At 41.8% G+C, this 18,411-nt stretch overlaps 1 protein-coding gene and 1 pseudogene across 2 annotated transcripts; one reads left to right on the forward strand and one right to left on the reverse strand.

Moving 5' to 3' along the window:
* The first annotated feature begins 1,031 nt into the window (after positions 1-1,031).
* c22h1orf43 (chromosome 22 C1orf43 homolog) lies at positions 1,032-3,776 on the forward strand. 2 transcript variants are annotated; one of them, XM_055875850.1, is made up of 7 exons: positions 1,032-1,445; positions 1,852-1,966; positions 2,122-2,230; positions 2,346-2,399; positions 2,516-2,682; positions 2,786-2,844; positions 3,011-3,776. In XM_055875850.1, exons 1-7 carry the CDS (start codon positions 1,435-1,437, stop codon positions 3,216-3,218), a joined length of 723 nt encoding a protein of 240 aa, XP_055731825.1. In that variant the 5' UTR covers positions 1,032-1,434; the 3' UTR covers positions 3,219-3,776. The 2 variants fall into 2 exon arrangements, with proteins under 2 accessions (XP_055731825.1, XP_055731824.1); XM_055875849.1 differs by having other exon boundaries at positions 1,033-1,445; positions 1,865-1,966.
* Positions 3,777-4,079: 303 nt separating this feature from the next.
* Positions 4,080-17,768, reverse strand: LOC129819518 (tuftelin-like; annotated as a pseudogene).
* Positions 17,769-18,411: the final 643 nt, after the last annotated feature.

The raw sequence follows: 18,411 nt of genomic DNA on the forward strand, positions 1-18,411 counted from the left end.
CTGCCAAGCCAAACTGCTTTTTGAAACACTGCACGCTTAACCCGGAAGCCAGCTGCACCAATGTGTCAGATGAAACACTGTACAACTGGTGACTGAAGTCAGCGTGTAGGCACCCGGCACGCCACACATGTCACTGGAGCGTGATGGGACAAGGAATTCCTGGGTGTCAAAACCTCCCCTAACACGGACGACGCTTGGCCAATTGTGCAGCGCCTCATGGGTCACCTGACACAGCCGGCTGTGTCACAGCCCGGGATCGAGCAAGGGTTTTGTAGAGACGCCGCAAGTACTGCAGTGCAGTGCCTAAGAGCGCTGCGCCTCTCTGGAGGCCCAGGGTGGTGGGTTTTTAATGAGTGTAGGGTTAGATGATTGGTAAAAAAAAATACATATATATTATTATTTTCATGCAAAGTATAAGGGAGTTATACTCCAGTGTAGTTGGTGGCGGTAATGCAACATTTATTGGATGCCTACCGCCATTAAACCAGAGTGGGCCCCCAAGTAGCGGAGCATCTAAGGCACTGCAGCTCAGTGCAAGAGCTGTCACTACAGTCCCTGGTTTGAATCCAGGCGTATCACATCCGGCTGTGATTGGGAGTTCATTATGGCGGCGTACAATTGGCCCAGCGTCGTCCAACTTTGGCCGTCATTGTAAATAGGAATTTGCTCTTCACTGGCTTGCCTAGTTTAAATAAAGGTTCAATTAAAAAAACATTTTTTTTTTAAACCGCATCGAAGAACATCTCTTTTTACACAATGCTATCTAGCTATGTGTCTTCTTCACAATTGTTATTTGATTGAATGTGTAGCTAGCTTGACTCAAAATCAATACACTGTTTCGTTGGAATATCACTCACACATTGGCTCAATGTTTGATTCACTATCTCCTGGGATCTAGCCAGCCAACCCTTAGATCTAGTATCTAACGCAGAAATATTAGAGAAAGGAGGAGATAGGAATCGCATCGGCAATAAATGGCACTACGTATAATGCCCCACCCAGCAGACTGTCGACCAATCGTGTTAACGTTGTCATGCTGCGTCGCTCAATCCCTTCTCAAAGTCAGGATATGAGTTGATTAGCCTGCTATTTTCCTCGAAAGTACGTAATGGCATGATTCCAAACTATAAGATATTACAGAGAACGTTAATTATCTCACATTTCTGAAAATATTTGTAAAGTTGTACTTCTTGTTCACGAAATTGTTGTAGCTAGCGCTCCCATTCACGCCTAGCAAGAGAGCTCTCCTTGTCCCAGAATCGCCCGGAATGCCCATTGACGACGCCTGGGCGTTAGCACGATTTATATGGAGTTTCCCATCTCCTCAAAAGTATATCTGGGTAATGTAGCAAACCCAAGAAACCTCTGAAGAAGGACATTTCAGAATGGCCGAGTCACCTCTGTCCGGTGTGAATGTAGTGCTAGTTATGGCATATGGCAGCCTGGTAAGTGATATTTTAAATGCATTACTAGGCGCAATCAATGACTTAGCTATATGTACACATCATTGGGTGCAATCCGTGAGAGATGTACCGCTAGCCAGCCAGCTAAGCTATGCATACAAATAGCCCCTGGTGAATAGGCTAACAACAGTTAGCTATCTATCTAACGTTAATGGTACAGCTTCTTTGTGATATATGGTTGCATGTCACATGCCTTAGACCAGGGGTCTCCAATCCTGTTCATGGAGAGCCCTCTTCATGGAGAGCCCTGCCTTAGACAATCGTGGTATATTTCACTACTTAAAATGACTTATAAGTAACACAAACTGGTATGGATTGTGCCTTTTTTAAAAGTAACCTATACTAATATTGCTTATTGCTAATATTCTTGACATTCTGACTTGGATAGTTTTTTTGCACAGGTGTTTGTATTGCTATTTATCTTCGTCAAGAGGCAGATCATGCGTTTCGCTATGAGGTCCCGCAGAGGACCCCATGCCCCTATTGGACACAACGCACCCAAGGCAAGACCCTCAGCTGTCAATAGAGGCAAACCTCTCGGTCATCTCTCTCATTTACTATTATCCTACTCTATGCTGCAATCAATCAAACAGATTAATACCATAGTATGTGTTATCTTTGTATGTTGATGGTTTGAGCCTTGTGGGTGTTTCCGCAGGGTTTGCGGGAAGAGATTGACGCACGCCTGTCCAAGGTTCAGGAAATCCGCTTCGAGCCGCGTCTGCTCTCTGAGGAGGATGATAGGCTGAAGCACGGGACACAGTTCAGTAAGTCACCATTCAAATGTATACATGCAACAAATTTTGTTCTCTGTAGTGGACAAGCTGTTGTGTTTTTATAGTACTGTAATAGTATCATTAATGACCTCCATGATATTCTCAGGTTGCTACAACTACCTGTACAGGATGAAGGCTCTAGATGCCATTCGGGACTCGGGTAAGAGCCGATAGTAGAGATTTTAAGATACCTATGGTTTAAAGCATGGCTGTACATTCCAATTGGCATTACGTTTTCCTCTTTCTTATAATTATGAGTCCTCTCTCCAACCCCAGGGATCCCGCTGCAGGAGATGGGCCGCAACCCGAACGCCATCACAGGACGCAGTTTCCGCAACTGGCTGCTGGATCTGCGTAACTCCCACTCTCTGATCAAGAGCAGCCGTAGCACCCTCATTGACAACCTGTTGGAGGGATATGACAGTGCACGCCATGGCACAGGGGTAAGTGTTTGTGTGTGTGATGTTTTTATTTTTATTTTTAGTTTTTGTGAATTGACTGTTTGTGTTGACAGTGTTCGTCAGTGGAAGTGACTCTGTGTTTTAGGTATTTGGTGAACAGGAATATATGAAATACCAGGATGCTCTGAATGAACTGGCTGATGTGTAAGTATTATTACAAAAAGTAATGTGTTTGCTCAACAAATAAATATATCAGTAGGAAGAGATGTTTTTCGTCCTCAACTCCTCATCATGTCACAGAAATCTTCACTCTCACGTTATCATGCCATTTAATTTCAGTTTGACACTACCCTCTCTCTTCTCCCCTCAGTGTGAAAGCCTACTCCAGCACCACCAGTCTGGACCAGCATCACCAGTCAGCAGCCAAGGACCTGACAGGCTCCCCAGCCCGCAGCAGCCCCTCCACCATCCAAGTTACCTACCTGCCCTCTACCAGCCAGCGCAGCAAGAGGCCAAAGCACTTCCTGGAGCTCAAGAGCTTCAAGGACAACTACAACACACTGGAGAGCACCCTGTGAGAGGTGACTGTTGGGTCAGTTCAATTTCAATTCCTGCTTGTTGAATCCATAGGAATTGTATTCAATAGCAATAATTGGAATTGTGATGGAATTGACCCCAGCTTTGCTATGGGGACTACCAAAAACATAGTAACAGATCAAGCATGCGGAAGATTGCATGTACGTTTTACTTTATTTCCATTGGCAATAAGGAGAATTGTCCCATAATACAAAGCATTTGAATAGAGTCATATCAGGGTCTTTATCCCTGGAATCTACTATGAGTCTATGGTATTTCAATGTATTGGTGCTGACACATACACTAAGGACAAAGACCATTGTACAACAGTTATTATGCATTACAACTGTAAATTCCCCCTACACTTGAATTGTACATTTCACATGTATGTGTTGTTTGTATAGATGAAGAAAATATATTTATATTCCAACAACTTTTTTTTTTTTTTTAACCATGCGTGGTGATGTCTTGTTGCTCCTGGTTCACACTTCCAGGAAGGAATTTGAATGCACTTTGAAAATAAATAGCAAATGCTAAATTGGGCAGTTGGAAAATGAAAACAGCTACTTTCCATTTCACTTTGCACTTTGCATTTACAATTTTCCCTTAATCATTTGCCATTTTCTGTTTAGAATTTCCGTTTACCGGTTCCAATTTTCAAGCAGCCATTTTCATTTTATTTTAACATTGAAATGTCATTGTGGCAAGAATCATGAACACTATGAAAATGTAAACGCATTTATCATTTTCGCATTTCAATTGAGAATCTAAGCATTGCAATTTTGAATTGGCACTGAACACCCTCCATAAAGTGTTTATTATAATAATGCTTTTTTGATTTCTCTAAAGATATCTAACATGTGGGACAGAAAAAGGAGGGAACAACTTTTTTTCAACTACTTTAAATAACCTTTATTTTGACAAACAAAGACACAGATAAAAGTACAAAGACTACATGCACAAAGCTACTACACAACTTATCTACAATAGACAGAGGGACGGTTTTCACATTAAATATTATTGGTTTGTAAAAGGGCCCTTGACTGTAACAGAAAAATATTTTGTTTCACAAAATAAGAGCTCTAAACCAGACAGCAAAATCGGTACTAACGATATAGGAAAATACCACACAATGGTTGCATCCCAAATGGAACCATAATCCCTATGTAGTTAACTACTTTTGACCAGGGTCCAAAAGGGGGAATAGGGTGCCATTTGGGGGACACACTATAATCATCAGAAGTTATATGCATGCAGGGTGTAATGATAGTGTGTTAAACTACCTCCTTTGAAATTATACCATCTATGGGGGCCTCCCGAGTGATGCAGCTGTCTACGGCACTGCATTTAGTGCTAGAGGCGTCACTACAGACCTGGGTTCGTTCCCAGGCTGTGTCGCAGCGAGCCACGACCGGGAGACCCATGAGGCGGCGCACAATTGGCCCAGCGTCGTCCGGTTTAGGGGAGGGTTTGGCCGGCCGGGATGGCTTTGTCCCATTGTGCTCTAGCGACCGGGCGCATGCATGCTGACTTCGGTCGCCAGTTGTACGGTGTTTCCTCCGACACATTGGTGCGGCTGGCTCACGGGTTAAGCGAGCAGTGGGTCAAGAAGCAGAGCGGCTTGGCAGGGCCGTGTTTTGGAGGACGCATGTCTCTCGACTTTCGCCTCTCCCGAGTACGTACGGGAGTTGCAGCGATGGGACAAGACTGTAACTACCAATTGGATATCATGAAATTGGGGAGAAAAAAACCATTATACCATCAAGGCCCAACCTCCATATAATTTCAGATAAAAACAAGTAGATGAAATCAGAGACATCTTATTGTTAACAAGCAACTGCATGCCTGTGTGTGTAAGGTGCACTGCAAACACAGGAGTGTGACCTATGGACCGTGAAGTGGAGGTATCCTGGTTAAATAGGCTACGGAACTGGGTGCTGAAAACTCCCCCAGTGTGTGTGAGTAACTGCTTTGTCTTGATTGTCTCCCTAGGGTTAACTAGAAAACACAGCCATCAACTATTTTAAAAGGTGTCAATTGAGCACCAATTTGAAAATGAGCTCACTCCTTATATCAAGTCATTCCATATATTGGCCAAATTCCCAATTCTAGATACCACTTGGGAAAAGTTGAGAGAGACAATAATGCACACATAAAACAGTCTCAAATGTGGGTATGCCTCAAGCAATAAAGTAATGATGGAACTGGGACTGTCACTGTAACCAGAGTGCTTTGTTACCATCGGGTTTATCTAGTGTATGTCAGGCGTCAAATCACAACGAACTAACAGATATCAGTATCAACGCTAGGAGCTGGCTATATATATATATACATATACACATATACACACACACACTACCATTCAAAAGTTTTGGGTCACTTCGAAACGTCCTTGTTTTTGAAAGAAAAAATGTGCTTTTGCCCATTAAAATAACATCAAATTGGTCCGAAATACAGTGTAGACATTGTTAATGTTGTAAATGACTACTGTTGCTGGAAACTGATGATTTTTTATGGAATATCTACATAGGTGTACAGAGGCCCATTATCAGCAACCATCACTCCTGTGTTCCAATGGCACGTTGTGTTAGCTAATCCAAGTTGATCATTTTAAAAGGCTAATTGATCATTAGAAAACCTTTTTGCATTAATGTTAGCACAGCTGAAAACTATTGTCCTGATTAAAGAAGCAATAAAACGGTCCTTCTTTAGACTAGTTGAGTATCTGGAGCATCAGCATTAACGGGTTCGAATACAGGCTCAAAATGGCCAGAAAATAATAACTTTTTTTCTGAAAGTCGTCAGTCTTTTCTTGTTCTGAGAAATTAAGGCTATTCAGTGCTAGAAATTGCCAAGAAACTGAAGATCTCGTACAACGCTGTGTACTATTCCCTTCACAGAACAGTGCAAACTGGCTCTAACCAGAATAGAAAGAGGAGTGGGAGGCCCCGGTGCACAACTGAGCAAGAGGACAAGTGACCACAAACCTTTGAACGGTAGTGTATACAGTTGAAGTCGGAAGTGTACATACACCTTAGCCAAATACATTTAAACTCAGTTTTTCACAAGTCCTGACATTTAATCCTAGTAAAAATTCCCTGTCTTAGGTCAGTTAGGATCACCACTTTATTTTAATAATGTGAAATGTCAGAATAATAGTAGAAAGAATGATTTATTTCAGCTTTTAATTCTTTCATCACATTCCCAGTGGGTCAGAAGTTTACATACACTCAATTAGTATTTGGTAGCATTGCCTTTAAATTGTTTAACTTGGGTCAAACGTTTCGGGTAGTCTTCCACAAGCTTCCCACAATAAGTTGGGTGAATTGTGGCCCATTCCTCCTGAGAGATGGTGTAACTGAATCAGGTTTGTAGGCCTCCTTGCTCGCACATGCTTTTTCAGTTCTGCACAAGGATGAACCAGACTTGTGGTGGTCTACAATTTTTTTTTCTGAGGTCTTGGCTGATTTCTTTTGATTTTCCCATGATGTCAAGAAAAGAGACACTGAGTTTGAAGGTAGGCCTTGAGATACATCCACAGGTACACCTCCAATTGACTCAAATGATGTCAATTAACCTATCAGAAGCTTCTAAAGCCATGACATCATTTTCTAGAATTTTCCAAGCTTTTTAAAGGCACAGTCAACTTAGTGTATGTAAACTTCTGACCCACTGGAATTGTGATACAGTGAATTATAAGTGAAATAATCTGTAAACAATTGTTGGAAGTCCTAACCGACTTGTGTCCTAACCGACTTGCCAAAACTATAATTTGTTAATTAACAAGAAATTTGTGGAGTGGTTGAAAAACGAGTTTTAATGACTCCAACCTAAGTGTATGTAAACTTCCGACTTCAACTGTAGATACACACACACACACACCAACCAGCTGTCTCTCTCATTTGATCACTTCCTCTATCCATCTCTCTTGATCTTTATCTCCCTCTGCTCAGGACATGATATTGATGACTCCGATTAAAGACAGTGACTTATTTCCGTGCATTGATGAAGGTGGGCAAAAGAACAGAAATATACCAACTTCCTTGGCCCTCATTTCTATCCTGGAACATTATACTGTGTTGCTGCTGTGTTGTTCATGAAGATAGTCACACATTGACTGAATTGATTTTTGTTTAAATATATATATATTTTTTTTTTGACTCAATGAAAAATCTCCATTACAATAGCTTTTTAGTCCTGGAATAGGTTTAATCTGTGTCTGGGAAACCGACCCTATAGAGATAAGAGACAGGAAGGTGTTGTTGTCACCTGTAGATAATCTGGGGATTGGGTTTGGGTTCTTTGGTGGGCGGAGAAGCAGGCTTCTGTCCCTCCTGGAAGTACTCTATCTGGTCACGCATCTCTGTGTTCTGGAGAGGAGAGGGGTCAAAGGTCATTCAGACAGAGCGGGACCTAACACATCCTATCCCTCAAACACACACCACAACACAAATAGTTGTATGAGTACTGACCTCAGCTTCCAGAAAAGCCACCTTCTCCTCTAGATCCCTGATCACTCTCTCTCTCTCCTGTATTACTGTCCGTGAGTTCTGCAGCTGTAACACACACAAAACAAGTACACTTAGATACTACAGAGGAAAACCAACCTTCACTCTAACTTCCACAGAAGAGGATGCTCCATCACTTATTCATGATGAGTGTTCTGTTTCAGCAAACAGTATAGCTTTGCTTACGGTTACTCCCCTATTGCCTTTATACACCAAAGCAATTAGGAACCCTCTATTCCCTCCTGTTCAATATCATTTTCCCATTGATGGCTGCTACGCATGCAGGGTTTGTGTGTGTTTGTGTATGAATGTGTATGTGCATGTACGCTCCGTGCACATCCATCTGTGTGTATCTGCCACATGTGTGTACGTGCGTCCATGCATCCATATGTGTGTGTTCTCACCTGTTCGATCATGTGGCGGACCTTCCTCTGCTGGCTCTTCAGCATGTCGTCCAGGTGATGGATTTTCTCCTTCAGGACAGCCAGCTCCTTCTCCAGCTCCTCAGTTCTGACAACACACAACAACCCACTGGTTACATAAGCATAATTACCATAATATGTGCACTATATTTAATCTTGCCATATTTATGGGTCCAGAGTTTAAAGAGAGTATACAGTATCCTTTTAAGTATCTTGGATAAATATGGCAATTCATTAATGATGTAGTCTATACAGTAGCAATGTCTGCAGCTGAGGACTGTATCTCATATACAACTCATGTAGAGTAGTGTAGGAGTTGTATATGTGATACTATGTGCAGACAATCTACGTTTCAGTTTTATGACTGATTTGTAGTCGTTATGGTGACAGAGCCTCTTCACCTCTGCTTTTTCTCCTGCACCCCCCCCTGGGCTGCTCTCAGCTGCAGCAGTTCAGCCTCACTGGTGGCTATTTTGCCCCTCAGGACAGCACCCTCCAGCTCCATGCCCCCCAGCAGCCTCTGCAACTCCTCCACCTTCTGACCTCGCTCCCCCACCTCCCCCTCCACCCACTGCAGGTGCTTCGACTGCTCGTCCAGGCGCCGGCTGAACTCATCGCTTTCAGCCTGCAGGGGGAGCCAGATAAGTAAAGTTCCCAATTAAATCTAGTTACAGGTCAGGAAATAGTTAAAATGTGTTACATGATCAGTGGATATTCAATTGTGGACTGGCATGGCTTAAATGCAAACACCAATACTAATATCAAAGATGAATAACTGAGCCCTCAGTCTTTAGTGGTCAACAGTAATACTTCTAGGTCATTCTTATCAATAGTACCAGTCAATCTACAGTACCAGTCAAAGGTTTGGACACACCTACTCATTCAAGGGTTTTTCTTTATTTTTTACTATTTTCTACATTGTATAATAATAGTGAAGACATCAAAACTATGAAATAACACATATGGCATCAAGTTGTAACCAAAAAAGTGTTAAACAAATCAAAATATATTTTACATTTTAGATTATTCAAAGTAGCCACCCTTTGCCTTGATGACAGCTTTACACACTCTTGGCATTCTTTCAACCAGCCTCACCTAGAATGTTTTTCCAACAGTCTTGAAGGAGTTCCCACATATGCTGAGCACTTGTTGGCTGCTTTTCCTTTACTCTGCGGTCCAACTCATGCCAAACCATCTCAATTGGGTTGAGGTTGTGTGATTGTGGAGGCCAGGTCATCTGATGCAGCACTCCATCACTCTCCTTCTTGGTTAAATAGCCCTTACACAGCCTGGAGATGTGTTGGTTCATTGTCCTGTTGAAAAACAAATGATAGTCCCACTAAGCGCAAACCAGATGGGGTGGCGTATCGCTGCTGTGGTAGCCATGCTGGTTAAATATGCCTTGAATTCTAAATAAAGCACAGACAGTGTCACCAGCAAGCACCCCCACACCATCACACCTCCTCCTCCATGTTTCACGGTGGGAACCACACATGCGGAGATCATTCGTTCACCTACTCTGCGCCGCACAAAGACATTGCAGTTGGAACCAAAAAGCTCAAATTTGGACTCATCAGACCAAAGGACAGATTTCCACCGGTCTAATGTCCATTGCTCGTGTTTCATGGCCCAAGCAAGTCTCTTCTTCTAATTTGTGTCCTTTAGTAGAGGTTTCTTCGCAGCAATTCAACCATGATGGCCTGATTCACGCAATCTCCTCTGAACAGTTGATGTTGAGATGTGTCTGTTACTTGAACTCTGTGAAGCATTTATTTGTGCTGCAAATTCTGAGGCTGGTAACTCTAATGAACTTATCCTCTGCAGCAGAGGTAACGCTGGGTCTTCCTTTCCTGTAGCGGTCCTCATAAGAGCCAGTTTCATCATAGCGTTTGATGGTTTTTGCAACTGCACTTGAAGAAACATTCAAAGGTCTTGAAATATTCCGAATTGACTGACATGTTTTAAAGTAACGATGGACTGTCATTTCTCTTTGCTTATTTGAGCTGTTCTTGCCATAATATGCACTTGTTTTTTTGCCAAATAGGGCTATCTTCTGTATACCAACCCTACCTTGTCACAACACAACTGATTGGCTCAAACACATTAAGAATGAAAGAAATTCTATAAATTAACTTTTAACAAGGCACACCTGTTAATTGAAATACATTACAGGTGACTACCTCATGAAGCTGGTTCAGAGAAGAATCTCAAATATAAAATATTGTTGTTCAACACTTTTTTGCCTGTTACTAAATTATTCCACATGTGTTATTTAAGACAAAGTTTTGATGTCTTCACTATTATTCTATATTGTAGAAAATAGTACAAATAAAGAAAAACCTTAAAATGAGTAGGTGTGTCCAAACTTTTGAGAGAGAATCTATCCATACACTGACCTGCATTCTGTCTCTCTCCTCCTGGTGTCTCTTCTCTGACTCCTTCAGCTGGGCATACAGGCGCTTGCTCACATCCCTTATCTTTGCACTGTCCTGTGAATTCTCCCTGACCTTCAAGAGAGACATAGATTTGGCTAAGTACAAGGTCAATGAACTTGAACACAGAGTAAACACAAACATACAGAGTGCTAGGTGCTGACATGCCATTTGCATACCATTTCCGTATTTGCCTGAGGTAAAAGGCCACCTACAAGTGTTGGTGTGTCAGGTAAATGTCAGGTGTCTGCCAGCTAAACACACTGGTTTTCCCAATAAAATACCACACCATGTATTGTGTTCCCTAACATTAACACAGTTTAGAATGGCTAAAAAGATCATGAAGGCCACTGCCTGTTCACCCCACTATCATCCAGAAGGCGAGGTCAGCACAGGTGCATCAAAGCTGGGACCGAGAGACTGAAAAACAGCTTCGATCTCAAGGCCATCAGACTGTTAAACAGCCATCACTAGCACATTAGAGGCTGCTGCCTACAGGCATTAGTCATCTCATATGTATATACTGTATTCTATACTATTCTACTGTATCTTAGTCCGTTCCGCTCTGACATCGCTCGCCTTATGTATCTAGTCTTAATTAATTCCTACTTATATTTGTGTGTATTGGGTATATGTTGTGTAATTTGTTAGATATTACTTGTCAGATATTACTGCACTGTCGGAGCTAGAAGCACAAGCATTTCGCTACACTAGCAATAACATCTGCTAATCACGTGTATGTGACCAATAAAATGTGATTTGATTTGAACGGAAGGCGTCGTAACAAGACTCTAACCAAAGGACAGGTCATAGAATACAGTCACTGTCCAGACATACAGTACATTCCCTTAGAATGTTTTGTTATTCCTACTAGTGCTGAGAGAAACTTAGTGAACTCTTCAGCATTTTCTGTATTTCTGCATAGATTTGACATAAAATGTGATCAGCTCTTTATCTATGTCCTAATAATAAATCAATGCAAATCGTCTGGGTAGCCATTTGATTAGCTGTCTTATGGCTTGACAATTTTTAGGGCCTTCCTCTGACACCGCCTGATATAGAGGTCCTGGATGGCAGGAAGCCTGGCCCCAGTGATGTACTGGGCTGTACGCACTACCCTCTGTAGTATCTTGCGGTCGGAGGCCGAGCAGTTGCCATACCAGGCAGTGATGCAACCCGTCAGGATTCTCTCGATGGTGCAGCTGTAAAACCTTTTGAGGATCTAATGACCCATGCCAAATCTCCTGAGGGGCAATAGGTTTTGTCGTGCCCTCTTCACGACTGTCTTGGTGTGCTTGGACCATGTTAGCTTGTTGGTGATGTGGACGCCAAGGAACTTGAAGCTCTCAACCTGCTCCACTACAGCCCCGTCGAGAAGAATGGGGGCGTGCTTGGTCCTTCTTTTCATGTAGTCCACAATCATCTCCTTTGTCTTGATCACATTGAGGGAGAGGTTGTTGTCCTTGCACCACATGGTCAGGTCTCTGACCTCCTCCCTATAGGCTGTCTCGTCGTTGTCATCTGTTGTGTCATCAGCAAACTTAATGATGGCGTTGGAGTAGTTTGCTAGCCTTGCCACATTCGAAAGAGCGTCGGAGCCGGTGTAGTATGATTCGATCTTAGTCCTGTATTGACGCTTTGCCTGTTTGATGGTTTGTCGGAGGGCGTAGCGGGATTTCTTATAAGCTTCCGGGTTAGAGTCCCATTCTTTGAAAGCGGCAGCTCTACCCTTTAGCTCAGTGCGAATGTTGCCTGTAATCCATGGCTTCTGGTTGGGGTATGTACGTACAGTCACTGTTGGGACGACATCCTCGATGCACTTATTGATAAAGCCAGTGACTGATGTGGTGTATTCCTCAATGCTATCGGAAGAATCCCGGAACATATTCCAGTCTGTGCAAGCAAAACAGTCCTGTAGTTTTGCATCTGCTTCATCTGACCACTTTGTTATTGGCCAAGTCACTGGTGCTTCTTGCTTTAATTATTGCTTGTAAGCAAGAATCAGGAGGATTTTGTACGCGTCTCTGTGTGTGGAGTAAAGGTGGTCTAGAATTGTTTTCCCTCTGGTTCCACATTTAACATGCTGATAGAAATGAGGTAAAACTAATTTAAGTTTCACTGCATTAAAGTCCGTGGCCACTAGGAGCGCCGCCTTTGGATTAATGTTTTTCTGTTTGCATATGGCGGTATATACAGCTCAATGAGTGCGGTTTTAGTGCCAGTATCGGTCTGTGGTGGTATGTCGATAGCTACAAAAAATACAGATGAAAACTCTTTAGGTAGATAGTGTGGTCTACAGCTTATCATGAGATACTCTACCTCAGGCGAGCAAAACCTTGAGACTTCCTTAGATGTCGTGCACCAGCTATTGTTTACATATATGCATATGCCCCTGCCACATATCTTACCATAGGCTGCTGTTCTATCCTGCCGATAGAGTGTATAACCCGCCAGCTGTATGTTCTTAATGTTGTAGTTCAGCCACGACTCGGTGAAACATAAGATATTACAGTTTTTAATGTCCAGTTGGTAGGATATACGTGCTTTCAGTTCGTCCCATTTATTTTCCAGCGATTAAACGCTAGCTAGCAGGACGGAGGGCAAAGGCAGATTAGTTACTTGTCGCCTGATCCTCACAAGGCACTCTGATCTTTTTCTGCAAAATCTCTGTTTCCTTTTCCAGAGAATGACGGGGATCTGGGCCTGGTCGGATGTCTGTAGTATCTCCCTCCCATCCGACTCATTGAAGAAAAACTCTTCGTCTAATCTGAGGTTAATAATCAGAGTTCTGATGTCCAGAAGCTCTTTTCAGTCATAAGAGATGGTAGCAGCAACATTATGTGCAAAACAAGTTACGAACAATGCGAAAAAACTAACAAAATAGCATAGTTGGTTAAGAGCTGCTAAGATAAAGTGAACCTGATTAAATTACTTTTATATTTCTTTATTGAGCAAATTGATCCATCATTCAATTTCTTTGTTGGAAAAAGTATGTGAACCTCTAGATTAATGAGCTCAATAAAGTAATCAACATTTTTGTATTTGGTCCCATATTCCTTGCATGCAATGACTACATCAAGCTTGTAACTTTACAAACTCGTTGTATGCATTTGCAGTTTTTTTGTGTGTGTTTTGGGTTATGTTTTTCCCAACCTGACCTGAATGGTGAATAGTGTCTTGTGGCATTTTGGAGTCAGTTTTATTGTAAGTAAGAATAGAAGATGTTTCTGAACACTACTACAACAAAACATGTTAACATGCTGTCTTACAATAAAAGTGACTCCAAAATGGCACAAGACATTATTCACCATTCAGTTCCGGTATTGGGCAAAACATAGTGTAACCCCCAAATGCAAATGCATACAAGCTTCATGTAGTCATTGAATGAAAGGAATACAGGACCAAATACTAAACTTTTGATTACTTTAATACACTTAATTGAGCTCATTAATCTAGAGGTTCACATACTTTGTCAGACAAAAAAGTTAAATGTTGGATCAATTAAAAAGTACAATTGTTTTTTGTGTAATTTTTTTAATCAGGTTAACTTGATATATTATTTAGACTAGGTCAAATCTTTGCAGAAATACAGTAAAATGCTAAAGGGTTTACAGACGTTCTCTCACCACTGTAGGTAATGGCTGTCTGGTGTCCTTTTACAGGATGCTATGTTGTGATGCACTGAAATTGGATATGTTGTTAGAGCGTGTGTGTGTGTGTGTGTGTGTGTGTGTGTGTGTGTGTGTGTGTGTGTGTGTGTGTGTGTGTGTGTGTGTGTGTGTGTGTGTGTGTGTGTGTGTGTGTGTGTGTGTGTGTGTATATATATATATATATATATATATATATATATATATATATATATATATATATATATATATATATATATATATTGTGTGTGACATCTCTGTGTGTGGTCTATATCACTATACTTTTAAAATGGAGACCAGCAGCCATTTAAAAAAACAGAGGGATGTGGTTTGTGAAAATGTTTTTAAAAGTATTTTATAGTTTGAATATAAATGTAATTTTCAGTTCATGTTCAAATTCCTATTCAAATCGTCTCCACAGTAGTTAAATACTTTCTTTCTATAAAGCACTAATGTGGAACTGATGCAAACAAAACAAAATATTTAAGAGAACAAAAGTTTGAGTAAATGTTGATATGCAAATAAGGTCTTACATTTGTTTCTGACTCAGTCCCAACAATTTTACAATTGGTGACAATTGCTGGGTTGGTAGGCAGGGTGACACTGACTTTGTAACCATTGGCTGGAAGCTGAAGGAGAGAGCAGGGGTTAGTGGAGTTATTTCATCAGTATTTGTATCTATTTGTTTGTATTTGAGTATTAGAAAGTATAAGAATGAGTTAAGTGCTTTCAGAAATTATATATATTTTTCCCACATGTTGGTGTGTTACAGCCTGAGTTTAAAATTGATTCAATTGAGATGTTGTGTCACTGGCCTACACACAATACCTCATAATGTCAAAGTGTAATTATGTTTTTAGAAATGTATTCAAATTAATAAAACATGAAAAGATGAATTGTCTTGAGCCAATAAGTATTGAACCCCTTTGTTATGGCAAGCCTAAATAAGGTCAGGAGTAAACATGTGCTTAATAAGTCACATAATAAGTTGCATGGACTCACTCTGTGTGCAATAAGTGTAAGTATTGACTTTGGAGATGAGAAGCAAGTACAGGGAGGGAACATTTTACGGAAAACGGACATCAAACAAAACAAGAACAGTGTCTGGACGGAGGAACAAAACGTCATTACGACAATAATGCTGACACGGGGAACAAAACTGAGGAACAGACAGATATAGAGGGGGTAATCAACAACGTGAAGGAGTCCAGGTGAGTCCAATGAGCGCAGATGCACGTAATGATGGTGACAGGTGTGCGTAATGAAGGGCAGCCTGGCACTCTCGAGCACCAGAGGGGAAGCGGGAGTAGGTGTGACAGTACCCCCCCTTCTAGGGGCACCACCCGGCGTCCCACCTGTGCGAGCCTGATGGGCCGGCCGAGGCATGTGCGCTGGACTAGTCGGTTGAGGCGTAGAAGCCCGATGAATTGGCTGAGGCGTGGGAGCCTGACGAGCCAGCTGAGGCGTGAAAGCCTGACGATCCCACTGACGCGTGGGAGCCTGACGAGCCGGCTGAGGCATGACGTGGGATGGGAGCCTGCCGAGCCAACCGAGGCAAGGAAACCTCTAAGGACATTTAATGGAAAAAGGACTTCAAACAAAACAAGAACAGCGTCTGGACGGGGGGAACAAAACGACATTACGACAATAATGCTGACACGGGGAACAAAACGGAGGAACAGACAGATATAGAGGGGGCAATCAACAACGTGAAGGAGTCCAAGTGAGAACAATGAGTGCTGATGCGTGTAATGATGGCGACAGGTGTGCGTAATAAAAGGCAGCCTGGCGCCTTCGAGCACCAGAGAGGGGAAGCGGGAGCAGGCATGACAATAATAGAGTTTAACATAATTTTTGAATAACTACCTCATCTCTGTACCCCACGCATGCAATTATCTCTTAGGTCCCTCAGTCAAGCGGTACATTTCAAACACAGATTGAATCACAAAGACCAGGTAGGTTTTCCAATGCCTCGCAAAGAACGGCACCTATTGGTAGATGGGTAAATAAAATAAAAAGCAGACATTGAATATCCCTTTGAGCAAGGTGAAGTTATTATGCTTTGGATGGTGTGTCAATACACCCAGTCACTACAAAGATACATGCACACTTCCTAATTCAGTGGCATGAGAGGAAGTAAACCGCTCAGGGATTTCACCATGAAGTCAATGGTGACTTTAATACAATTACAGAGTTCAATGGCTGTGATAGGAGAACTGATGATGGATCAACAACGTTGTAGTTACTCCACAATACTAACCTAACTGACAGAGTGAAAAGAAGGAAGCCTGTACATAATATAAATATTTGAAAACATATTTGAAAACATGTTGTTTACAACAAAGCACTAAAGTAATCCTGCAAAAAATCTGGCAAAATGTTATGTTTGGGGCAAATCCAACACAACATATTACTGAGTACCACGCTCCATATTTTCAAGCATAGTGGTGACTGCATCACGTTATGGGTATTCTTGTTATCGTTAAGAACTGGGGAGTTTTTCAGAATAGAAATAAATGGAATGGAGCAAAATCCTAGAGGAAAATTTGGTTCAGTCTGCTTTCCACCAGAAACTGGGAGATGAATTCACCTTTCAGCAGGACAATAACCTAAAACCCAAATATACACTGGAGTTGCTTACCAAGACAACTCTGAACGTTCCTGAGTGTCCTAGTTACAGTTTTGAATGAAATTGTCTTGAAAATCTATGGAAAGACTTGTAAATGGCTGTCTAGCAATGATCAACAACCAACTTGACAGAGCTTGATACATTTTTTAAAGAATAATGTACAAATATTGTACAATCCAGGTGTGCAAAGCTCTTAGAGACTTACCCAGAAAGAAAAAGGACAAGGATGATTCTAACATGTATTGACTCAGGGGTGTGAATACTTATGTAAATTAGATAATTCTGTATTTAATTTTCAATACATTTGCAAACATTTTCACTTTGCCATTATGAGGTTTTATGTGTAGATGGGTGACTTAAAAAATATATTTAAGTCATTTTGAAACCAGGCTGTAACACAACAAAATGTGGAATAATCAAGGGGTACGAATACCTCCTGAAGGCATTGTACCTTGTTATTCTGTCTGGTGGCCATCTGTTCCCTCAAGGTCTTCAGACAGTACCGAACCTAAAGAGAGACAACACATAACACACATTATATGTTTTATTTCCACTACACCAGCATGCACACACACACACACACACACACACACACACACACACACACCCTTCCTCTGTACACCCAACCCACCCATTAATTTCCCTGTCCTTCAAGAGAACCCCACCCACTGTGTAATGTTGAGTCATTCTCCCATATTGCTGGTGCAGAGAAAACTAAATCAAGATGGCAGCACTCACTGACCTCCTGTATCTGAGACACCTCGTCTGTCAACATCTTGACACTCTGCTGGTGTTCTCCTTCTTTGTTTGTGGGACTTGAGGTACACCTGTACAATAGAGCAATAGATTCTGTTAGTCAAGGGAAGCTCTGAAATCACATACACACTAATGCACACAGGCTTAAACTTGCTCATACACACCTTAAGGACCTCTACTTTCTCTTCCCAAAGGTGGGATCAGATTTAGCCTCTGGCTAGTCTGGTATTCACTGGTTGACTGGTATTCACTGTTTGACTGTGGCTGTGACTGTGAGAAATAGAGTAAGAATACAATACAATATAATCCTGATTATTATTTAGTAATAGTGCGAATAAAAAGAATGATCAATGTACCTTGTCAATGAACTGTTCTGATGACTGGGTTGACTGATTCTGTGCTTGTAGAGTGAGTCTGAGCAGCCTGCACCCAATCTGAAATCAGAGGCAAGAGGACTAAGTGTAACAGTTTAACTTTAGTCCGTTACCTCGCCCCGGGCGCGAACCAGGGACCCTCTGCACACATCAACTGCAGTCACCCACAAAGCATCGTTACCCATCGCTCCACAAAAGCCGCGGCCCTTGCAGAGCAAGGGGAACCACTACTTCAAGGTCTCAGAGCAAGTGACGTCACCGATTGAAATGCTATTAGCGCGCACCACCGCTAACTAGCTAGCCATTTCACATCCATTACATAAGCACCCCTCTGTTTCTGTATATGTCTGATGTTGTCTTGTCAAAAAGATTATGACATTGTTAACGCCCGTAGCAAACCATTTCATATTTAACTTACGTTGATTGG

Source organism: Salvelinus fontinalis, chromosome 22 (genome assembly GCF_029448725.1).
Source record: "Salvelinus fontinalis isolate EN_2023a chromosome 22, ASM2944872v1, whole genome shotgun sequence".
In the NCBI taxonomy this organism is placed as follows: domain Eukaryota; kingdom Metazoa; phylum Chordata; class Actinopteri; order Salmoniformes; family Salmonidae; genus Salvelinus; species Salvelinus fontinalis.